Below are 25,717 nucleotides of genomic sequence, written 5' to 3'. Positions count from 1 at the left end.
ATATTTAGTTTGTGTTGCAGGAGCTAATCTGCTCCTGAGAGGAGCGAAGCCACATCTCTTCCTGCTTGGCCACAGCTATGGTACTGACTGGGTGGAATATGACACTCAGGGCTGGTTGAGCCATGCAAAGCACAACCCTGCTGCTCAGAATGCTGCATCTCTACTGCAAGACTCTCAGAAGTACGACCGCAAACACAAGCACACATTATGTAGTGTATGACATCTGCCTGTCATTGCAGCTCTGTCCATTCTCTGTTGCAGTCCCTTTGGATTTGCACATTACATAACATCAGCCCATCATCATGTATTGAAATGTTTTTGGATCATTTAGCCGGTAACTGAGAGCACTCTGCTGTCACTACAGGAAGAACATCAGCGGCCTGTTCCTGGGCCGTGCTACCGGGGCCACAGTGCTATCGGGCTCCATTGCTGGCTTGGAAGGCAGCTCTCAACTGGCCCTTCGGAGAGCCACCAGCATGAGAAAGACCTTTACCACAGGTGTGGCCGCTGTGAAGAAGAAGAGTCTGTGCATCCAGGTCAAACTCCAAGTGGTAAGTGGCGGTCATTACTGCTCTTACTGAGTACCAGCTCACAGAATTTGATGCAGAGTGCAAGGGCACGATCTCACAGGGGAAATGTGACACATTTCACAAAATTAATAGTTTGGACTTTTTGTGTGTGACACCACAATTTCTGCATTTTTTTTAGTGCTGCTTGTCTATCAAGCTCAACGTGTTTTGATCAAAAGTTATTTCCTGCAATTGCATGTTATTACAACACTTCATTCAGGGTTTGGTTTATGGTTATAACTCCTATTGAAATACATCGCTTTAAAACTTCCACATCGAAGCACCACAACATTTCATCAAGCAAATCACTGTCCTGGTAAAGAAGTGAATGAAATTGCTGTAAAAACAAAGCAAAAACATTGTATACCTCTGTTTACGGGGCTCCACATCCCACAATGCAATGCACAAAAATGTCAACAAACTAAGTGTTTAGGGTGAAGATGAAAACAAACTTTCAAGTGGCAATTTTAATCTTTTTAGTTTCTTTTTGGAGTAAATTATGTTTAATTCAATGATCTAAAATGATTATGGTAGCAGTTTTCTCTTTAGTTCAGAGGCAGTTCTGACACTCTTTCCTCTCTGTTGTAGGATGCTCTGATTGACATGGTGCGTCGATCCAAGGTGCACTTTGTCCACTGTCTGCTGCCCAAAGCTGAGGCAGTGACTGGAGGTGACCTGCGGGTCACACATGGAGACAGCCCTGACTCTGGCCTCATGACTTTAGACCTGGGCCTCCTCAGGGCTCAGCTGCGAGGATCCAAGCTGCTGGATGCTCTACGCATCTACAGGCAAGGTAAAGACCATCTAAACTAGCACTACTATTTTCACTCATATTAGGGTTCCTACGTTTCTGGAACATTTAGAAAACATGTACTGTAAAATCTTCCTACACGTGGCTCTTCTGAATGTCTAACGCTTCAGTTAACTATTGTTTTCATTAGTATTGATTATGTATCTAGATCTAAAGCATTTGTGTATTATGATTCAATCCTGATGTTAATAGGCCTTTTGATTTTCAGTTCATAATTGAAAAGACGACTTGATTTATTATTAGGGATGTAACGATTAATCGTAAGGCAGTTAAAAATCGATTCATAGGTATCACGGTTGATATCGATTTTCTGAAAATTGAATCACAGTACTTTTTTTGACCAGCAGAGGGCGCCAACCACAATTTTAAGTCCAATTGTTAAGGCACAAAATACATTTTCAGTTGCACTTTTAAAAGAAAAAGAACTATTATGCAGTTTTGCATTGTTTATCATAGAACCAGAATTTAAATTAATAGGCTTCATTTTCATTTGTATTTTTCCTTTATTTATTTCATTCAAGATTTATTTTTAGTTAAATTGCATTGTTTTGAATAGTTTATCAAGGGATTCTTTTGACAATGAAAAATAAAAGGAAAATAGTACTGTATTTTCTAGTTTTTTTCCCAAAAAAAAAAAAATTGTCTACAGTCCCATTTTGTAAAATAAATCGTGAGAGAATCGTATCGTGAACCCAGTATCGTGAATCGAATCGTATCGGGAGTTGAGTGAATCGTTACATCCCTATTTATTATTACAAAATTTTACTGTATTAAAAGGCTTTAATTTTTAACTTTCTGATAGTAGGGCAGTATTAGAGTAACTTGTTCAAGTGAGTCATTCTGAACGTCAGAATAAAATAGCCTATTAAAAAATCTGGCATTTGAAGTGACTGTTTTGGGACAGGGAGCACCCGCTGCTTATTTAAAACAATGTCAGGACCGTCACATCGCTAAGTGGCCCACACACGTTCACGCCCGATCTCCCTACCAACTCCCTTTTTCCACAAACACAGTGCCAAGACAGTCTGCTGCGCATCAAGGAGAATCTTATTATACTATACTGTGTGTGTGTGTGTGTGTGTGTGTGTGTGTGTGTGTGTGTGTGTGTGTGTGTGTGTGTGTGTGTGTGTGTGTGTGTGTGTGTGTGTGTGTGTGTGTGTGTGTGTGTGTGTGTGTGTGTGTGTGTGTGTGTACATATATATATATATATATACAGTATATGTACACACACTATCAGTCAAAAGTTTTAGAACACCACACTCTTTCCAGTTTTTTACTGAAAATTATTCAGTTTATTGTGTCATTGCACTTTGAAATGAAAGCATAGAACAAATAGCAATTTGAGTTGAAAAAGAAATGATGGAATCCATGAACAATACTGTTCACCTGATGCTCATGAGGGTTAACCACAGTGTATTCCAACACTGCTTTTATGCAGACAGAGGGGGTTGGAATTAAGCAAGAAAAGTTGGAACACCTGTAGGAATTAGTAGCACCAGCTTTCAAGGCTGATTCAACCGTCACTGCTGCAGAACAGCTTTAAATTGTTAACTCCTTCATGTTACTCGAAAAAGGCCTATTTGTATAATTCTGAAATGTACTTTATTTTTCAGTTTTGGGTAACCAAACCTTTTTTTAACCTCTTTTATCATTTCAAGCTATTCATTGGATTTGCACGGCTTGAATTGAAATAAATAACTGGAAAGATTAGGGTGTTCTAAAACTTTTGACCGGTCGTGTGTGTGTGTATGTATGTATGCGTGTGTGTGTGTATATAAAACCTAAAAGAAGCCCAATATGTTTCCAAGACACGTTTGTTAGATATTCATGACACATCAGACAAGGATGGATTCAATGTTCACTTTGAACTAAAATAAATGTTTGTGCAGCACTCGCCATGCGTCTTGTTTTTTCACCACAGGCGTTCTTTTTTTATTCATCATCAGCTTGGAAGTGTTTCAGTGCAAGTAGTGACCATTTCACATGATTAACAACTGTCGCTCCTGTAGTTGGTTACTTCTACGGTCAATAGCTGTCACTCAACTACTCTCACAAGTACATTTTAATCTGCTCAGTCTACCTTGAATACAAAGAGCTAATGGTTCTTTGTTGGAATGAAACAAGGTGGACAGTTGTTTGCGTTCTCTTAGCTCTAATACCGATTGTTAAGTGAACACCAACTCTACTTCTCCACATGGTAGAGGGAGTCATTCTCTTGTCCACAATGGGACAGGTCAGAGCTGTATATTGTACAACTGAAAACTGATATTTGTGGATACTGAATCTTCCGTGCTGCACCACACTGGGGTTGCAAGTTAATCTAAAATTCCTTCTAGACAGGTATCAAATTAAATAATGCCAACACTCTCAGGATAGAGCGAGTTAGCAGTGGTTCAGGAGATGCGCTTAGAAATAATGCCGGCCTGCCCCTAATAACGTGCAACTGGCAGAATGTTGTCACCAATTTAAATGGTCTTTGGTTGAACTAAAACAACAATTGTGATTGAGGACAAAATAAAAAATTTTGTCATTCATCCATTAAAATTGGAACTAATAACAGGAAGTTATTGACACAGATTGCTGACCACTTAATATTTTAGCTGAGATGACTATTGTAGTACAAATCCTGACAGTTTTCTATCTCTCCATCTGCCTGAACTGCCTAAAAGATAAAACCAAACTTAATCACATTAATGTTAAGTGTCTTGCCAAAAGAAACATCAATATTGATTTGTTGTGATTCTTGAGGCCAATACGTTCTCAAGTTGTCAGTAAAGGAAGAGGTCGTCTTTCTGGCTGAATTGCTTTTCTTATAAGATGATGGCCTTTTTCCTCTTGATGAGTGCTTTCATGTTGTTCGTTTAAAAGACAGTTTGCAGACACATTTCACCCTGCTCTAAACGTCTCTCTTATCTTTGTTGTGCTACATTCATGATATTCAGGATACCCAGACCACATGGTGTTCTCTGAGTTTCGCCGACGCTTTGATGTACTGGCACCACATCTCTCAAAGAAGCACGGCCGCCACTACATCGTCACAGATGAGAAGAGGGTAAGTCTCTATAAGTGGAGGAAAACTGCTGATTACTTTTTATAAAAACGCCCAGTATCTTCATCTCTAATGGAAAGCACAGTTTCAGTATTTACCTAATCCTGTTGCAAGACATTAGCAAGCAGTAATATATGATAATATATTGCTTTATTTTTCCCACAGTGGGAAATTTCAGGTTATTACAGTCGCAAGCACATCACCTATTGGTATTTATTTTGTTGTAGTTTGTGTCTTGTTTCTACACTAATGGTTGTGCTGCTGTAGTTAACTAGATTAACAGTACTTGGCTAGCACATCGTTTTTCTACCATGTTCTTCTTCAGTACAAGTATTAAAAAAAAGTTAAAACAAACTTTCTGTGCCAGGTCCTCTTTTTTATGTGAATTGATAGAAACTATTACATCTGTTGGGCAAAAAATAAAGTAAACACAAAATAATTCAGCAGTCGAAAAATGGAGACGTAATAAAATAACAAATCTTCTTGTCAGTAGAAGTATGTTTAGCCTTGGGTAAGCCTTTCATGATAGGTTCTCGTGATACACAGTGGTTATCTCAATAGAGACTTCCCCCTAAGGTCATCTTTCCATTACTCATGTTGTACATTGTTCGGATATTGAGTTTTAATTTATTAATGGGTGTGAATGAGCTAGAATAATGTCCAAAAATTGGTCGTAGTTTTTTTTTCACCCTCTATTGTTATTTAAAGTACAGGACCTTTTCTCCTCCTCTTCCCGATCATCTCTCGACTGTAGTTCTCCTGCTCCTTGTGCACTTGAGTGTGTGTAACTAAGTATGATTGTGGAGGCTGGCAGCATACAGCGGCTCGACTGCTTAATTACAATATCAAGCCACATTCTCTCCTGCTACCCTCCCCCTCGCTTTCCCTCACATCTCCTCTTACCTCTTTGTCTTGTGTCATTATCTTTTCATTTCCTCTGTACAGGAGGCAGAGTGTTGTAAGGACATCCCTGAGCATATGATTGATGACAGTATTTGTGGGTCCCCCTTTAGCTAGCAAAACAACCCAGAACAATCAATAGATGGTCTTCAATTTCCCTTTCATTGTTTACAGCAGAGTAATCCTACATAGAGAGGACTAATGCCACACACTCCCCCAAGAGAGAGAAGAAAGAAATCAAGAAAGATTATTGGAAAAAGGGAAAGGTGTAGAAATAGAAACAATGAATGGTTTTAAAACAAATGCTGCTGAAAATTTCTCCCTATTTTTATTGTCCCCCGCCACAAAGTGGAAGGTTTAGACTCCGTCCTCCCGTACTTCCGTCCGTCCGAGTTGAAGGGGACAGCTTTTCTCAGAATCTGTTTACTGTTTAAGATATAATAGCCAAATTTAGTGTGTGGTTTCAGGGTATCAATGCCTTGATGGAGTTCGAAAATGAGTAGTGTGCAATATTTTTTTCTGGAGTTGTTTCCCTTGTTCTGTTTTTTTTTTTTTTTTGTGGGGGATGTTGATGACTATGTTGTCCTGTTTTTACTACAAGCATATAAGGCTGGGATATCAGCAACCAGATGGTATATCTGCTTATAGGTTTGTTTATTTTCACACCCACAAAACAAAAGAGTAGTGCTGCAAAAATCTATCAAAACTGTACAACAATTCTGTCAATGGCTTGTCCCCTAGAGGCTCAAACCTCAAAGGAGCCTGTGATGAAGACTGCTCCATGTGTTTTTATTGGTTTGCTATTTTTATGTTACACTCAGGTAGGAGGATCAGCAGAACATGCCTTGTATCTGTGTATAGGAAACATGTTTTTAATGAGGTGAAACAGCCTCAAGGATATCAGTGGAACTTGTTCAGTAATATCCATTAACAATTTAACTGCTAATAAACAGATTCAAATTATTCATGTGTATGAGGCATTATCTGCCCATATTTGAATAAATGCTTCAATGCTTGTCAACAAAATTAGGTAATTATAGAGCTTCGCCTAAAAACAATAGCAAATTAAGAGCTATTCAGGAAACAAAAGAAGGTGGTAAGCATCAGCCTTAGCCTATACCTGGTTTTAGTTTGTTCATATTTTCCCGAATAGTTTGATACTAGACAAGATATTCTTAATGTAAAGTTAGATGAGAGATATCCCTTAAGAACACTTTACCTGTATAATCAATTATTCTAAGGGTTTTCCTTGTTTCCTGTGAATAAAACAATATTGACAGTGTAGAATAATACATTTTATACTTTTATCAATTTTAAACTGTTTCTGTTAATTCTTGGAGAGAATCAGAACAAAGGAGAGGGACCCTGCCTTGTGTTTCACCCCAAGGGGGTCTGTGAGCTTGGGGCAGCTCAAAAAAAAGGGGGGGGGAAGAGTACAAGGTTCGTATATTTCCGGGAGTATCAAGGAATGGTAAAGACAGACGGGGAATAGATTAATTGTTCATGTAGTTACTTAGAATGGTGTGCTGTGGTATCTGTGATAGGCCACAGGTATGACCTCTTACAGTTTGATTGATTGAAGTGTTTGTTTTGAATATGAAAACAAATGGTTTAAACAACAAGTTTAAATGTGTAGCTGTCCGTCCATGTCATTACAATGTTGATGTGGTTTTTTGTTGTAATATAATACAGATCTTCTGTTATAGCTGTATTGTTATGATATAATATATTTAGTACAGATGCATGGTAGTCTCAGTTTTGGCCTCTTTTCCCATCCAGTCATTTGTCCATCCATCCATTTTCTGACCTTTTTTTGACATAATTAATAAAACAAATAACCCAATGGAGGATTATCTGTAGTGCTTCAAGTCCCCTAAGGCGGGTCAAGAAAAAACAATTTTGTCATACCTCCTCATTTTTGTCTCAGTATTAAGTAAGGGTAGAAAATATACCAATTCACGGTATACCACAATTTAGTTATTTATTTATTGTGACAATATTTAACATTTTTAAAGATGTATTTATTCAACTGTCTCTGCAGATGTTGTCATAGTTTACCACCACATGTTGTGTAGTGTACTTTCATGTATAGGAGAAATAAGTATCGCACCGACTCACTGACTTGTGATGTGCATTGATTTTTTGACTTTTTTTTTCGAAACGTGTATGATTCAGCTTTGGTTTTTTGAAAGTAAAATCATAATAATTGTTACCATTGAGTCGCAATACCTGTAGAACCACGATATATATGAAGTATGCACCCAAGTGTTGTGATAAAATCAAATTGGGACAAAAGCATATTGCTTAAAGCAGCTTTAGTATTAAGTATGGATCTTATATGCAGTTATGTAACCACAGGTATTGCTCTCTGTATTATTGAATGCTTTTCTGATTTCCAGGCTGTGGGTGAGCTGATGGAGTCTTTGGAGCTAGAGAAGAGCACCTTCCACATGGGGCTGAGCAGGGTGAGTGAGGTCACACACCTGCACATACATCGCCATCTTATCTCTGACACGCTGCAATGTCAGAAAGTAGTTTACATTGGTTTTTGGGGTTACACTTTTATTTTTCTGTATTTGGCAGAGAAACAGTGGTCTTTACTGTGATCTGGTTCCATGTTCATTGCTCTGCGTATGTTGAGCACTTTAAGACTACGTGTGGTATAAAATGAAGTCCATTCACCAATTCTATTACTTTAATTTCATCCTAGTAACAATTATTGTGATTGTTTACCTTTTTCAGTTAATAGTGTATCTTATCTAAATATTTTAATACAGCATGTTCCACACATTTTGCTCCATCACACTTTATCAGCTTTTGCAATACTTTTCAAAAGATCAAAGATCATCAGATTTTTCTTTTTTCATTGACCAGATTAGATGATTCAACCCTGTAGTTCCAATCAATACCTTAGCCCAACATTGCTATGTGCAAATCTGACCAGAACATGTCGGACTCATCGCTGCAACATGTGCATCGAAACCGTTGGACACGGAGGCTGCAATCTTGTCCTTTTTTAGTCACTTGAAATGCCACCATAAAAAAATGACACAGTTTGAAAGAAGTAAAAAAAAAAAACGACTGTTAAAACATGTCTGTATTAGAAGAACGTTGCTCTGTGTCACTAGTTTCAGCATTATCAGACAATTCCAAAGCTCAAATTGACTTGTCCCAATGCTCTCCTGTCTCATGAATCATATCACAAGCATGTTAAGATTTTATTAATACTGCACCTAGCAAGTAGCCCTCAAACTATGACCATCTGATGGTTATGCTTTGTGGGTCCTCTTTAAAAGTAAAAACCACTCTGGCTGATTATGGCATGAACTCCAATAGGCCTCTAAATGTCTGAAGTGGTTTGCTGTAGAATATTTAACCTCAATTAGGTTTAAAGTCACAAAAGATCCTGTGTCTACATCATCCGATGTCGTGAAAAGTTTGGAGAGAGAGTTATGGTCACATAGCTTAGTTGATGAAAAAAATTAATGCACCAATTGGGAATAAATCAATGTGCAAATAATTTTCTTCAAAGGATGATCAGTTTTCCAGTCAGAGTGACAGTGATTTTGTATCTCATCAGAATATGAAGGAGACAGGTAAGTGTGTAACCATCTAAGAAAAATCTTTAGATTTTTGTCCAATGCATTTGTTGCTATATTGGCTTGTAATCCTTCTAATAGACACTGACCACTGGAAGTAACCTGAACGAGTCTTTCATCTGAGCCAATTGTTTGACCTTTCCCAGGCAGAAGCTAGTCAGTGCCAGGCTGTTTGAAGTTTGGGAAAAAGAAACTGCAGTCAAACTAATGGATTTGCTAATTAGATGTGAGAATGTCTGTGGAATAAAGAGCAGCCATTGCCTGGAGCTGTCAAAGTTTTTTGGCAGATATTGCAGACAGTTTAACCTTGCCTCGTAGCTCCTACTTGTCAGTCACCACTGCTAGTTTTTAAGTTCACAAAAAGTTTGTCTACAGTTTCTATCTGACCTCTGGTAAATAAGGCCTTTAGTTTGCAAGCACGCACACACACACACACACACACCCCTACATCTTGAAGGATATCTGCATCAATATACCGAGCAGAATGGAATATCTCTATCCCTCATCATTGGAAAATGTTCAAAAATGCATATCTTGGTTCGTAAATGATCGATCTTTATGAAATTTGACTCAGTTATAACAGTTGATTCCTCAATTGCCCGTCAGAGATTTATCTGGATCAGATCTGAAATATGCAATTCATCGCAATTTCTGTAAAAAATGGGAAATGCACATATTCCCCCTCTCCCTCTATCCATCCATCTACTCATGTACTTGTTCTGACGCAAAAGCAATACACATACGTCATAAAGATTAGAATACACATGTACACACTTTTACTTCTAGGCTGACTTCAGACACTCATATTTCTCACACATTTCTGAACTATTAATGCATTCATAAAACCTGGAAAGCATTTTTCCACGCAAACCCAATCCAGAAAGGTGGTAGAAACCTGAAATCGATCTCAACACTTGACATAAGGAGTAATCATGAACCTCACCAGCTTAAACTTCATTTGACGCATTCTCTTCTCTAGGTGTTCTTCAGAGCTGGAATTCTATCTAGACTGGAGGAGCAGCGGGATGTGCAGACGAGGAGGAACATCAGCATGTTCCAGGCCACCTGCAGGGGATACCTCGCCAGACAGGCTTTCAAGAAGAGGAAGGTAAGATTGTTCCACTGTTTGGGATCACTTCACCTTTACCAAACCTGTACGATCAGTATGGTACAGGTTGAACATATTGTTCATTCATTAAAAGCTTCAAATCCCACATCAAGTCTACACAGGTCAAAACAGAGCTTTATTACAGGGTTCCTGCGGACCCTTATAAAGTCTTAAAAGGTATTAAATTCATGAATCTAAAAATAAAGCCTTAATTGTCATTAAATGTCTTAAATCAGTGTTTCAAAAGTCTTAAAGTTTAACACATAAGTATGATTTTATGTTTGTAATTAGTCTCACATTTCAAAATAAATGATAACTTTTGTTTTTAAATTTAAACATCGTAACATTGTGCAATCACGACAGCGGAACCAACTACAAACAGTGACGTGGTTACAGCAACTTTTAACAACATGGGGAAATGTAAATTAACCAACCATTAAGCTTTTTCTTAATGGTTTTTATTTTTTGCATTTTTGTTGTTTTATAGATTTCTGTCTATTTTTGTAGCCATGTTGTGTGTTTCTGGAGTGATTTTGATTATTGTATTTACTTATTTTTATGTGTTTACTTTGATCTTCACTAGACACTAGAAAACTTTACCCTAACCCTATGTAATTCATGTGGCATGTTTTTCCCCCAATTGTCTTTACTGTGAAGTTGGTCTTAAATTTAATTTCAAATGGCAATAAATAGTTTTGAATTTAATTTGACTGAAGCTGTAGGAACCTTGAATAATCTGCCAGCCTGCTTCTCTCTCAATGGGCTCCAATATTTCCAAAGATTAGGAGCTATTTCATGTCTTTCATGCTGGTTTCTGCCCTTGTCAAGGCAGTTTTTACTTGGTCAGTTTCATTAGTTCCATTTGTAACTAGCAAATTATTGTACAATACTTCACAGCACTATGCATTTAATGGTGTATATTTTATGAATTTAACTGGTAAACATACCCTGCCCCTTGTAGCCCTCAGTTTCACCCCTTTGTTTCGTAGCGATCAGTATTAGATTGGTATTCCTCCCTGTCAGTGTTTGGACCTATTGAAAGAAATAATTAAATACACTGATTTAATTCAAACCACAATGCTTGTGGCTGAACTTTTGTTGAGGGAAGTGTGATCACTGGCTTACATTTGCTTTAAAAGCCTTTAAGTCAAGTGATTTCCTTTCATGCACTTGTTTCTTTCATGAGAATGCACAATAATAAGTTGTATTGAATATTTTGATTCAACACTTTTTATGACTGTAAAGCAGACAGAAGCTGGACACACTCTGCAAGGAGGAGCATCACATGTATAAGAATCACATTCTTACAATCTGATGGATTTTTTGACTTTAGAGACAGTTTGTAAACCCCTGAGCTAGAGTCTAATTACAGAATTGTGGATGGTTTAAATCAGGCAATCAGGAATGTGGATTATTTTCCACAAGACACTGCCCTGCCTCATAGTGTGAATGTATTAATGACTTGATGTACTTGGCAGTCATCTGTGCTACTATTATATGCAGATTGGCATCCACACTTACGTCCAACAGCCCTTGTGGCTGCAGCTGTAGCTAACTTTCAGTATGTTGGTGTGACTGTCGTCTGAATCAATAATAGTTTTTGTAAAGCCGTAGATTGATTAAAAACGAGCTATGTAATTCACTATGTAAATGTGAAGCATTGTTGATTAAAACATCAAGAACAAATTCCAGAAGTAATATGAAATGTTTAGGGTCTAAAAAGTTAGATTCATGCGTTTTGTCCATACCCTGCATATAAATGCTTTGACGAAACCATTATTTTCACACCATTAACGCAAAGTTCTTCTTATATTGATTTATCTGGAGAAAACCTTCCTTACTGCCTTCCAAGGTCTTTTTTTTCTTTCTGCAAGCAGAGCATTTTTCAAAGCATTCTCGGCTAAAAGTAAACAGGAGAAAGAGGTAGGTATAATGTAAGAATGATACTTTTGCCATATGGGAACAAATAGATCTTCTGGCTGCATTCATACCCCACAGCCTGCCTAACCTCTCTTTGACATTCATGGAAACCAGCTGAGAGTGGAGAAACTCAGCCAGCACTGAGCCTAATTAAAGAGCTGCCTTAAGATACAATCCCCTTCCACCCTCACCAGCTTCAATAGGAACAGGTGGTCTCAGGCTAAATGTGAATGTTGGACGGCAATTATCAAATGATATTACAAATCTGGGACAGCCTAATCAATTAGTAAATCAGGAAACATTCAGATGAAAGTATCCAGAAATGCAAATCAATGTTTATATATATATATACCTTTAGCCTCATTCAGAGGGCCAAAGTTGAAAAAGTTCTGTTTTTTCCCTCCCTTATTATTCCACTTTTAGTATGAAGTCAACTCCAAACGTGTGAGTTGGATATTTCTCACGTTGTGACATCACAACGTGGAAACTCCTCCTCCTGACAAACCTGGCTTCTCCTACCATATAATAATGTAAGCTCCTCCCTCTTAAACCACCTCACTGGTAAAACAAACACTACGGTTTTATATAGAATATACATTATACTTTATTGTCATATATGCAAAGCTACATACACAGAATGTGTCCTCTGCATTTAACCCCTCCCTGAGGAGCAGGAGGCAGCCACGGTGTAGCGCCCAGAGAGCAGTTAAGGTTAATATAAGGGATTGATCAACATCCCACAGCGATGGACCAGGGAGATTAGCAGCAGTGAGCCTATGATCACAAGCCTGCTTCCTTAACCACTTTCTCCACAGATAATATCTTTACGTTCAGTACTGTATATTGATCATCTGAAGTGCAGTGTTATGTTGCCTCATATCACCTTTGACAACACAGCGGTAGGACAAAACAGTGGACTATTGTCTTAAATTGACTATTCCTGTGGTTATAAGAGGTGAGGTTGACAAGAAAGTGACTTAGCATCTCTGCAGAAACTCCGGTGAGTGTTTGAAACAGCTGACTGCTGCTGCTGCTGCGGATGTGATAAACACACCTTGAAGCAGCGTTTGTCGGACTCACAATAGCTGCCTAAATAGCCTTGTGTTTTACTGTAATGTGCAGTTTTTTGGCCGAAAACAGTTTTCTGGCTGTGTGAATAGCAAAAGATAATTGCTATGGTGATCACTGATCACCCTCTCCAAGAGCGAGGCATGAAGTCTGCATCTACAGACACGCCCACTCAATCATATGCATGAAGGCGTCAAAACAGCCTATTTTTGGAAGCATTATGAAAATTACATTTCAGAGGGCTAAAGCTCTGGAAAAAAGGTGAGAAATAAAGCTCAAATACTATCTTGTTGGGGTTCTTAGAACAAATAGAGATGTGAAAAATAGCATAATACTGGACCTTTAAATTGTTATTTATTGGGTGTATTGATGAAGTTAGGTGAAAACAATAGATGTTGGAATGGAATCGCACATTTGGAACATGATGTTCAAAGCCAGTAATTCTTGTAAGAAGGTACAGAAAGGAGAAAAGGCACATTGGTAATGCCATGATGTCGTGGCAGAGGAAAGAGGAAATGGCAGCTCATAAAGAGGGTTCTGTGAATGCAGTACGGGGACGCATTTACTCCGTCTCTGGGTCCTAGTGCCTGCCGGCCGGTGAAGCCTATTCCGCTTACCGAGATTCGTGTGTGTTTAATAAGTCCGTGTGTGTCAGCATATTTATGCCTCTGTCCATCCACTCTTTTCATTATATCCATGTCTTTTAAGGCTTTTATTACATAATGTCAGCTGTAATCCTGGCCGCCGCCCTCTTGGATTATGTCGTCACCAGCGCATCATCACCGCAAGTTGCACTTGCACAGAATGAGTCAAATAACTGTAAAGAGGTCTTATATTAGTCTATTATCTTTTTAAAGTGGTATTTTTTTGTGGCTTTAGACTCCAATTACATTTATGTATATAATATGTTCCTACAATATAATCAGGTTGACATAACTATTTTTTATAGTTTCTGTTTCCACTGTATCCAAAATAATAATGATATTTATCAACAAGAACTGTTGATTGATTTGTCACATGACTACTCCAGGGTTTGAGTTTGTTTTATTTAGTTTCACATCTACCTGTAGCTCTGTTTTTTACACTGCTGACAACTTGTTTGTAGTTTTATTTCAGCAAGTTTCACTTTTACACTTTGTTAATTGAATATCCTAGTTACATTACAGCAATCAAATTAAACTATATCAACTAAGTGAATTAATAAAAATGGCCTGTGTAAAGGCTTTTTCAAACTAAAAAAATATCTTGTGAACTCTGTGACCTGTTGACCTGCACAACTCAAAGAATCAGAATCAAGAATCATTATTTCTTGGCAGAAATACTTTTAAACACTTGCTGTACATTCAGCTGACATAAAAATCGTGTTTTCAAATGTGTAGAATAATTGTGAATTTATCAGTAGCAGTAGTAGTTTTAATATTTTAGTTAATTTTTTGCATGCAACGTTTTTGTCCGTCAAATGAGAGAATGGTATTTAACTTTCGAACCTTGTCATAATTTTATTTATTTATATTTTTTTTAAATTGAAAAAAAAAATGTTTATGGTCTTGGTCTCGGTCTCGGCTTGTCTCGGTCTTGGTCTTGACTTGGTCTCGGCTCCCGAAAGTCTTGGTCTTGTCTTGGTTTCGGTGCATTCTGGTCTCGGGCAAGTCTTGGTCTCAGATAGTGTGGTCTTGAACACAACACTAGTATGTTCAAGGGCTTTGCTATTGTGAGGGTGTTTTGCAATGAGAATCTTAATATTAAAAAAAGTTCTTACTTAGTAACTAAATCAATTTTAATAAATGACATTGATTAAATTAAAAGCAAAGGACTGCCACTTCTGTTTAATAAGTATTGTGTGTGTGGATTTACTAAAGTTGGGGTCTGTTTTGCTCTTAAAATGAATCTCTTTCCAAAGTTAGTTAAAAAGTGATCCGGTTAACATCATCATTTTGTCACATCACTCAGGATTCTAGGCTATGATCTACTGTTAGTTTCCACTTACTGTACGTGTGGCTATATATTTCAAATGCAGTTTTTTTTTGCCATCAATGAAAGTCTTTGGAAAGTGATTTTAGAAAGGGAAATGACAATGAACTGAAATAATTCTTTCTTGTTTAGATCCAGGATCTGGCTATCAGGTGCATCCAGAAGAACATCAAGAAGAACCGTGGTGTCAAAGGTTGGCCTTGGTGGAAGCTCTTCACCACTGTGAGACCTCTTATAGAAGTGCAGCTCACCGAGGAGCAGATCCGTGGCAAAGATGTACGTTCATGTCTGCTGCACTCAGTAATCCTTGAAAAACATTATGGATGACCTCATGTTTGATTTCAAACATTATTAATTGTGGGCTTAGCTCTCAAAATGTACTACTTGTACTTCAGATTTTCAGTTTCTTATTTTAATGTACTGTACATAGAAAGGTTGTGTGATCTAGCAGAATCGTAGTCCATATATATTTTTTGTTTTTTGGATATTAGGATTATTTTTTTAGGGTTGCACTAATGGACACGATCGCCTTATTTTCCCAGGAGGAGATTCAGCAGCTGAAGCAGAGGGTAGAAAAGGTGGAGAAAGAGAGGAATGAGCTCCGACTCAACTCAGACCGTCTGGAGAGCCGGGTAAACATACACACAGGGAAAAGATGCACAGCACATCAGTTGTGTGTGAAATACCACACAGACTCATACACAGTATGCCTTTTAGTTGATATTGATAGAGATATCAAAGCACCTCTTGACTGTGTGCGTGCCTCTGTGTTACATCAGATCACAGAATTGTCATCAGAGCTGGCAGATGAGCGTAACACCGGGGAGTCAGCGTCTCAGCTGCTGGAGACGGAAACATCTGAAAGACTGCGGCTGGAGAAAGACATGAAAGACCTACAGGTGGACAAACACTCAAATACCAAGCAATAATTGAATTTTCTTTTTTTTACTACACATTGTTCCCACTTACAGGTTTGTACTAGAATCTTAGAAATGATTTGAATTTATGTTCTATTGGAGTCACACCCTGAAATATACCAATTTTTACCAGTGTTGTATATTGTAGGGCCCTATAAAATCCACATCAACGGAATCACCGAATCAACCAATGAAAACAGAATCCACTGTTGAATGCTGAAATAAACAGAATCGGGATGAAACCCTTTCCTGGCTGTTACAAACATTGTCTAAACTACGCAACTCATCACTGACTCCTAAATACAGAGCCATCAGTGGCCGCTTAACTTTGCTGTGCCTGTAAAGCTCTGTCCGTTTCTCATCAAGAGCAGCGGCACTCCGTGAGAACATGATCAGCTTTAATCAGCTTCATCTGTGTTTGAACAACATCAGAGCTACAGAAGATCTGTGGGACAAGTTGCGTGTTGTTGTGGACAAGACCATCGATGCCAGTAATTGTAGAGTCTGAAACATCGTAGGTTAATAATAATTTCTAATACTGAAAAGTATTTTGACCCCTAGTGATGAAATAACTGATGCATCCTTGCATCCATTTGTTTTTGTTTAATCATTATGGTCTGGAATGATGTCATCAGGATAATTTATTAGGTTCATTTAGATTAAGTTGATCAAAACATAATCAATAAATCTGATCAGATTCAGTAAACCATTGAACCCTGAGAGGGAATTGGGTGACATTAATGCTATTCTTATACATCTTTATATGACTTTAAATAATTAAAAAGGAGCAGCCAGAATAATCCATGTCACTACAACTTATACTGCATCTACCTTTTAATTGTATCTTACTTCATTTTTTTAGATACATTTTTGTTTAATTATGGGTTTTTATTTTAATTTATTAGTATTTTGTTTCCTCACAGGAGTTAAAAACTAATATTTTCTGAATATTTGTAACAACAAAAAAGGGGAATTTTAAAAAACAATATGGAAAACACGAATTTAAAAAAAAACTGAAACGGAATTTTAAAAAAAAATAAAACAGATTTTATAGGACCCTAATATTGCCAATGCTAAAGCAGATGAACAGAAAAACCTTGCTTGGGCATTTATCAATGGGTGCAGACAAGTCATTTTTACACTCGGGGCCCATTGCACCTCTGTTTGAAACTCCCTCACTGCGTCAGTCACTGTGAAGGGTTGGATATTGTAGACCAGTCAAATAACAAATGAGTTGAAATGAGATAGCGAGAGTAATACCTGCAGACAGTATTTGCTCAGTGGTTTGTTCAAACCAGCTGTGCGGCATGCGTATCACAGACATTCATTAAGCTTTGTGTTTGGATGCCTTTGCGAAGGTCTCTCCAAGCTTGTTGCATTGGTTTGATTGGAAGTCTGTTTAGGTCAAAGCCCACGAGTGGGTGTCAAAATGAACAAGAAAATGGGCAACTTAAATGTTCATTAAAGTTTATTTAAAAAAAGAAAATAATTTTGAGGTTTTTAAGTACTGACTAATTACCTTTCCGGAAATGCTAGGTAGTAAAAACCTAATCGATGGCTCCAGCAGCCCCCAAGTAAAATTGATTTTGAGACCTCTGAATTGACTCATTCAGTATCATTGATGTAATATTATGTCATTTCAAATCCAAACGCTCAGTGCCATTGATGTTATATTGTGTCAATTTAGTTTTTTCACACCCTGGCGGAGGTCCCTCATCAATATCTAAGCTGTAGTGTGATTTAGTGACCAACTGGTGCCCTTTAGATGGCAGCAGTGCACCTTTAAATGATAGATTAGCCACTGATGCTACCATTAGCTAAGGAGGAAGAAGCAGGGACGAGGGAGATTATGGTGCTATGGAGTGATATTGTGACGTATCCAGCAGCTCACAGCACCACATACTAACAAAGAACATGTGTAGTCCTTAGTGGATTATTGAAAATGTTGCGATCGTGAGATAAAACCATCGACTAACAGGGCCAAACAAGCCATCTCTGCGTGTCGGGAGGAAGAGGAAGTTACGTCTGTGTGGTTGACGGGGGGACACATACAAAATACAGTAAGCAAAACATTCAACTGTGAGCCAAATAGCAAAATAATATGTGACATGTAGGTGGCAGCAGCTGTCCTTTGGATGAGAGATCACCCGTGATGGGCAGAGCTCAGAGGGAGAGAAAAGGAGTTTACGAGACAGAAAATGGCGCTACAAGAGTTGATACGGAAGTTCCCACCAGCTCACAGCAGCGCACACTCGACCAGAGCATGTGTGGAACCCAAGTGGATTATTGAGAGTGTGGAGATGGTGAGAGAAAACAATCAAAAAACGGGTCAAGCGGTGACACTCGGCATGTCCGGGAGAAGGAAGAAGTTGCATGTGGGGTGAATGACGGGGGAGAGACTTGGAGGACGGCCAAAATACTGTAAATCCATTCAACTCTGACCCACATAGCAAAATAATAATAATTTAAGAGTAGCTTAAACATCTGTGTATTAGCAAGTTTTGTGGTCATTGAACAGCAGTAAAGTAAGCTGTAGATAAGTTTGGTCTTTAAAGAAAGCATCAGCAACTGCTAGCTTTTTTATAAATATATTTTAAGATGAACGAAACTGCCCCTGTCATTGTAGCCTGTTACGGTGAAATTTACGGTTACCTCGTCTTTGACTTGAAAACATACTCTGCGGTGATAAATGATGAAGACCAGACAGGAGAGATGATGAAGTAATAAAAAAATGATTTAATCTAAACTAAATAAAAAGGTACAAAGCGGGATAGACAAAGAAGTGGTCTCCTCTGGCCAGAGGAGAGGCGCGTAGAAGGGGCCAAAAGTTCCTTTCACACACATTTATACCCCACTGTCCCACCTCTCCCCTTCCACAGACAACAAAGAAGAGACCAGGGGGGGAAGGTCAGTCTGCCGGAGGTGACACCTCCGATGTTGGGGTGAAAGTTAGGTGTGTGTGTGTGTGTGCGTGTGCGTGTGCGTGCGTGCGTGCGCGCGTATGTGATGTCTGGGGTGGGTTTGGACGTGCTCTGGCCTTGGAGATTAAACTGAGGCCAACTGACATTCCTTCAGAGAAGCTGTATTGTGGGAGTATGGGCCCACTGACTTTGCATGAAGAGGAAAAGACATCAGACAGGCGTGTGAAAGTTACAAATTGGGGTATTAAGTTGAATGAGATCAAAAAGCAAATATGAGTATACATAATTAATCAATTTTGCCACCACAAGCCTATTTAGACAGTGTATATGCTTTCAAGGGTCTCACCTGCTCGTAAATCTTTCTGTTACTACTTCCCAACACAGATATTCATTTCAGACCAACACATGTGTTTGTGTCATTGTAATGTCTGAATGTCTTGATTTGGATTCATCCATTAGGCCAGATTTGACAGCATGAAGAAGCAGATGGAGTCTATGGAGATGGAGGTAATGGAGGCCCGACTCATAAGAGCGTCCGAACTTAATGGGGATCTGGATGATGATGATACAGGTAGGACTGACACCACAGGTGGCTTCCTCTTTCAACACCTTTCACAATAATAAAAGACCATTCATAGTACTGACTAATGACAATGTTATTTAAAAAAAACACAAAAGCAGGGTCTTCATGGTTTTCACAAGTCCATTGCACAACAAGAGCCAACCATCGGTACTTCAGCAGTTTGAGATTCATCCCTTCTCTTTAAGTTTTTGGACCACTTATGAGATCACCTGGGGCCTCATGTACAAAGACTTGTGTAAAAAAGTGGCATGAAACAGGTACACAAAAAATGTAGATGTATGAATTTGTGCTTACGACTGGATGTGAGCGCACGTTTTACATTTAATCATATTAAAATGAGACTGGCACCGGGATTTCTCTCATCTTAATGTTTAGCACACTGTCCTCATCTGAGCATAAAACAGGCTGTGGGAATGTGTAAATGGTAAAAAGGTGTCATTCACAAAGAGCTCCTGGACTGTCTCTGAAAAACAATCATGTATTAAGTAGTCTTTTATGTACACGCCCACCCCCAATGGATGCTGTCTTCATTCCCCCAGACCATTGGTACAATAGAGGTGATTTTCTCTCTAGACTGATAGAAAAACCCAGCGTGAGTTATTTGGTTGAGGTGCAGGAAGAAGAATGGTTTTATGATCAATACTTGAATTAAAGCCAAGAAAAATGCGGTGTGAGAAAGGATGTTGTATATGGATCGATACAAAATGAACACTATTGTAGAGAATTGGCTCAAGGCCTGCCAGCTAGGAGCAGTCTTGCTACGGTGTGCAGGCTTTGATATACAATAGATTTTGCTAAGAATCCTAAGGTTATGCTGGTTGGAACAGTTCTGTTAGTGTATTGGCATGAGGACAATTCATCTGCATAAGCATGACAAAATGTGTCCAGACGTCATGTTCTTCAGGGACTTTCAGATATTTATGTACTGTACTGCTGATAAATGGTATTGAGTTTACTGTGAGTATTGAGTGAGTGTCATTAGAGGTCAATAGAGTGATGAGATTTAACATAAAGGATGTGAGTTGATGTATATATGTATGTAAATATCTTGTGGTAGAAGATTTCAGCCATGATCTTTTTGATACGTCTGGCGCTCCACACAAGACCAAAACCTTGAGCATAATGGGATTGTTAAGGGGGAAAAGCCCTTGCAGACATAATAGTTGAAGGAAAAGATATTGATCGACAGGCAATCAAACCTTAGCTGATGAAATGTTGAACTTTGTAGTGCAAAGCCAAGGGGAGTCTTTTGCAACAAGTCATTTGCAGGTACTTAAAGAGTAAGATTTGGCATTCTTTAGCTGGGGAATTCCTGCTATAAAGAGTATCTACTACAGGTAGTTTGATTCAGGCTATCCAGGGTTCTCACCAGGAATTTTTCACAGCATAATGGGATTGCGTGGCGCGCAGAAAATTTTGAAATGTGTAACTCTCGAAGAGCCAAAATAAAGCTAAAGCTTTGTTGTAAAGCTAAAAGGTCATGATGAAGGTAGTTAAGTTACTCGTGCTTGATATAGGTCCTCCACTAATAAATACTCTCACACACTGTATAGACAAAAAATAACATTGATTGATTCCAAGACGCGCATTTCAAATTTAAATAACGTATTATCTGGGACTTGCAGCGATATTGGAGCCCGCACACACACACACGCGTGGAGGATCCATATAGAGTTTTAATCAGGACAAAAAAAGAAGACCCAGCCCGAGAGAACACGGCCCAAACCTGTCCGATCTGAATGAAAGTGACTTTTTGTCATATTTGCTAAAGCTGTCACTATGTAAGGACAGCTTTACATCAAACTAATAGTTTGTGTGAAGAAAACAGACTCATTGAGTCCCTTTGCTGCTCCTGCAGCCTTTGGCAGATTGCCAGAATGCACCACGACTGAGTAAAAAGAACCAATCAGAGCCAGGATTGTGTTTGATGGGCTGTCTGACAGCTGTTGCTCACAGACCCCACCCCTTTCCCGGGCTGGAGCGCTGTCTTTTTTACAGTGTATGGTCTGGAGGAGTAGAAGGTGGAATTGGTGACTTTTCTGCTTGAAAGGTAATTACTGCTGCTTGATTTACATTATGTTTGATTTGTAATTGTTACACTAGAACTCTGTGGTGCATGTGTTGTTAGTGTGCGCACAGCAGCCTCCGTGTGACTGCTGTAAGTGACACGTGTTGCTGCTGCTGTACATAGAGAGAGAGAGAGAGAGAAGCGCTGCAGTCATATGCTTTTAACAGAGCCTGTTAAACTACTGTGATGTTGCTGTTGGGCTAACCTTTGCTTGTTAGCTCCTCTGAGGGAGGGACTTTGGAAAGTTTGGAGGCAGGGCAAGAGAGCAGCGGGGAGAGAGGGATCTGAGAGTCGCGGACTGCACCTTTAAGCCTGAACACGTTTCAACTGACGGTATTCACATCTGTGCGCGTGCATGTAGAATGATCCGTTGCGAGTTATAAAAATGACGAGCAACTTCTTGTGCTCATAAACGCTACAACTAGTTGAAGCAACACTGTTTTATTGGATGTTAATTATGGTTACCAAGCAGAAGATGCAGACATCGGGGGCAGCTAAGTGGCTGCAGGGGTCCTCAAATAAAGAAGGGAGCATCCGAGCAGATTACCTGTATTAACTAGATGGTGTGGCTGATGTATGTGTTTCTCAGTTATTGCAGATATAATAGAGATTTTAAACAACTCGTGCACACCTGAAAGTCCCTCTTTTGTCAAGTGTGCAACAATTATTGTGCCGGTACCAATTAAAAAAGGAAAAAACAACAGAAAATCCCCCCCACGCTGCTGAAAATGGAGCGTAGAGGGCACCATTGCTCCGTAGGGGAGCAAAATTACAACGTCATTACTACGCTCAAGAACGATGGCGAGAACCCTGCTATCGAAGAGAAAATTCTTTCTTTGAATTCTTGTGGTACTAAATATTTGAAACCAGTGAGATGTGTTTCCTGTGGCGGTGAAACAGGGGGAGAGTGGAGGCTGAAGTATGAACGAGCCATTCGCGAGATCGAGTTCACAAAGAAGAGGTTGCAGCAAGAGTCGGAGGACAAGTTGGAGGTGGAGCAGCAGAACAAACGGCAACTGGAGAGGAGGGTAAGCCAACACAGTCAACGAAGGACGTTTTGTTGGTAGAATTCGAAACTGAGAATCTTATTACCTCCCTTAGTTTTTATAGTGCCACATTAGATTGATTTTATACTAAGCCTAATTAATCTCCCCAAACCCAATCTCCTTTAAGAAGCATAAAAAACTAGCAAAATGTAGATGTGGATGGTAATTCAGTTGCGGTATGCTAATTACATCCAGCTTACTAGCTAAAAAAGATAGTGACATTAAAGACATCAGCGATGAGCTAATGGCTTTCTGCTAAGAATCGAAGGATTTAGCTAAATTCAAAGCGAAAATAAACCAAAAGCTGAGACACTTTAAAGAGGATAGGAAGCCCACAGCACAGCAATTCATTTTGATGAAGCTGAATGAGTCGCAGAGTTGAAAGAGGCCACATCAAACTTTGTGAGCCGAGTAGAACAGATACAGGACCTGATGCAACTAAAGGTAAATTACCTTAAAATGCGATTTTGCTGTTAAAAAAAAAAGAATGTTTTTGGAATCCCCAAGGACAAGGTGTAATAACATGGCAGTGTTTCAAGTTCTGCTGCATGGAAAAAACAAGGGGTCCTATATAAGTATTTTTTACCACGAGTAGCTGAGGGAGACTGGTAAAAAAAAAGAGAGAACAGTATGCAGAAATACGTATCCTCGTTGGGAAAAAAATGTGTCCGATTTCGAACCCCACCATCTGCTAAACAGAGAGGGTATTTGGACATTTACAACACAACAAGAGGAAGCAGTGGTGGAATTACTCAGGGTAATTACTGCAGGACGCCGCACCATAGGAGGCAAAACTGAAGCAACAGAAAATGCTGCGAGCAAGAGCGATACAGCATGTGTCCAGACCGGAGCAGATACGCCAGGCTGAGCACTTCACAGCACATCCCCAACAAATACCAACGGTGTAAGAACGATGTCACTATCAGACAGGGGCTTTTTGGCAAATATAGAGTATAACAGTATCCATCAGTTGGCTTTTTCAAATAGTAAAAAATGCTCCATGTCATTTGGGTGTTTCTGTGTGCAATTTGGTGGCAGATCAGCGACTTGCAGGCTGAGAATGATGAGTCTCAGCGAAATATTCAGCAGCTGAAGAAGAAAACCCAGCGACTGACGTCAGAACTGCAGGACACCAAACTTCACCTGGAGGGCCAACAAAGCCGCAACCATGACCTGGAGAAGAAGCAGAGGAAGTAAGTACACATGCCCACACACACACACACACACACACACCCACCCACCCTTTATGAACACCAACTAATGCCTTCCAAGTTTTTCCAAACAGTTTTTTTGTGTTTGTGTCTTGCTGTGTGTAGGTTTGACAGTGAGCTCAGTGGAGCACAGGAAGAGGCGCAGAGGGAGAAAACCCTCAGGGAGAAACTCGCCAGAGAGAAAGACACACTTGCTGGGGAGGTGTTCGGCCTCCGTCAGCAACTGCAGGTGTGTCTTCTTGAATGTGTTGCATTCCATTAGATGTGGGGCCACAGAAACTGTGGGGAAATTATGTTGTCTGCACTGTTTAAACATTTTACTATTGCTGTATTAAGTACATCCTTCTTTGTTCGGTTTTAAACATTTTACTCCCACCTTCCCTAAATGAACGTAGAATAGATTGAACAAGGAGCTGTTGTTGGTTCATAATAACGTGACAGCATATCACAGCTGCAGAAGATGTGTCAGCTGCAACTGCAATGATGCACAGTAGATATACCGCTCCTCCACATCCCAAAGGTGCGTTATGGGATGGATGTCTGCTGACAGTGGAAGGCATTGGAGTTTAGTGAACTCATCGTTTGGTTCAAACACCACCAGCCATGATGAATCCATTCTTTAGTGACACCAAATGTTGTGATAACCATCTGAAGGTTCCCTCAGAAATCCAAAAGAATGAGTGCATTGCTAATCATTTAATTTCAGATTAGGATTTTTGTTTCATAATATTTGTGTAGTCTGAATCTAAACTAACTCCTTGTGCTGAAATGTATTTAGATGCTGCATGTGATACTTTGCTGGTTAGTATGTCTGTCTCTAATAAATGTGTTAGAGCATTATTTTATTTTGTATGTTTTATTAATTCATTAATTGATTAATGTATTTATTTTTTAATTTGTAGTTAGAACTTTACATTTTCCTTTACCTAAAACCATTTCCCACAATTTAGGAGAGCCTTCATGAGAAAAAACAGAGCAGGCAATCTTTCTATGAATAAAAAGTCACTGCAGCCTTCAGAAAACCCACCAGTGCAACTTTAGCAGCACACACACATTGTGGAGGTCAGTGTTGTAGAAGTGGCTCCTAGTCCTAAGGGTGCAGAGAAAAAGTACTTCATTGTTTCTTTTTTTACCCACTAGTGGTTGAATAAGACACAGAAATACATTTTGTGGCTGCTTAACAATATAAGTCTCACCACCAGTTGCTAATATTGTTATATTAGTACCTGCTATATTGTTTAGTCATGGTGGTGTTATCTTAGCATAGGACTACAAGTGCATGTGGACCTGGTAACTAGGTGTGAGTGGTACTGCACACGTGTTAGATATTCCTTCAGCTTCACCTTGATCACCCATCACTCCTCTTCCATCTCCCCACTGCGATGGCTCATCTCTTATTTCCTGTTGTGCATGCTGCAGGACAAAGACCTGGAGGTGTGTGCAGTCAACCTGAAGCTGGACCAGCTGGATGCCGAGCTCCAAGACCTCAACTCTCAAGAGTCCAAGGATGAGGCGTCATTAGCAAAGGTTTTTCTTTTTTGTTGTTTTGTTTTTTTGTCTTTTTGCATTAATCAGTTTTGCTGTTAGCCTTTTGTGCTGTACCTTTTTTGTAATGATTGTTTTCTTATAATGAAAGACAGTTGATATGAAATTATTAAATCTATATTGTGATCATTCAGGTGAAGAAGCAGATTCGTGACATGGAGGCTAAGGTGAAGGACCAGGAGGAGGAGCTAGATGAGCAGGCTGGCACTATTCAAATGTTGGAGCAGGTAAATAATTGAGCTAATTAGACATTGTCCTGTCTTTTCTGTCTTTAAAATAAGGGCCTTTTTTAGTGGTGCACTCGTAATTATGTAAAATCTCAAACTACACTACACATTTTTGCATTCATCATTTAAGATATTAAGTATTTCACTAATACTGCAGAAAATATAAGGCAAATTTTCATTTGTGAACTATTTTACTGTAATACA

The 25,717-nt window shown here is 39.1% G+C and overlaps 1 protein-coding gene across 17 annotated transcripts in view; it reads left to right on the top strand.

Moving 5' to 3' along the window:
* Nucleotides 1–25,717, top strand: part of myo18ab (myosin XVIIIA b) — a 132,102-nt gene that overhangs the window by 71,173 nt on the left and 35,212 nt on the right. For all 17 annotated transcript variants that reach the window (XM_028465700.1, XM_028465704.1, XM_028465699.1 and 14 more), the window contains 15 exons: nt 21–180; nt 365–551; nt 1,158–1,362; nt 4,323–4,432; nt 7,729–7,794; nt 9,908–10,036; nt 15,128–15,271; nt 15,538–15,627; nt 15,775–15,894; nt 19,293–19,404; nt 22,385–22,512; nt 23,569–23,723; nt 23,847–23,970; nt 25,161–25,268; nt 25,421–25,513. In XM_028465700.1, the coding sequence (XP_028321501.1) occupies nt 21–180; nt 365–551; nt 1,158–1,362; nt 4,323–4,432; nt 7,729–7,794; nt 9,908–10,036; nt 15,128–15,271; nt 15,538–15,627; nt 15,775–15,894; nt 19,293–19,404; nt 22,385–22,512; nt 23,569–23,723; nt 23,847–23,970; nt 25,161–25,268; nt 25,421–25,513 (1,931 nt within the window). The remainder of the gene's footprint in view (nt 1–20; nt 181–364; nt 552–1,157; nt 1,363–4,322; nt 4,433–7,728; nt 7,795–9,907; nt 10,037–15,127; nt 15,272–15,537; nt 15,628–15,774; nt 15,895–19,292; nt 19,405–22,384; nt 22,513–23,568; nt 23,724–23,846; nt 23,971–25,160; nt 25,269–25,420; nt 25,514–25,717) is intronic.

Source organism: Gouania willdenowi, chromosome 13 (genome assembly GCF_900634775.1).
Source record: "Gouania willdenowi chromosome 13, fGouWil2.1, whole genome shotgun sequence".
Classification (NCBI taxonomy): domain Eukaryota; kingdom Metazoa; phylum Chordata; class Actinopteri; order Blenniiformes; family Gobiesocidae; genus Gouania; species Gouania willdenowi.
This window is presented reverse-complemented; position numbering and strand designations above follow the sequence as displayed.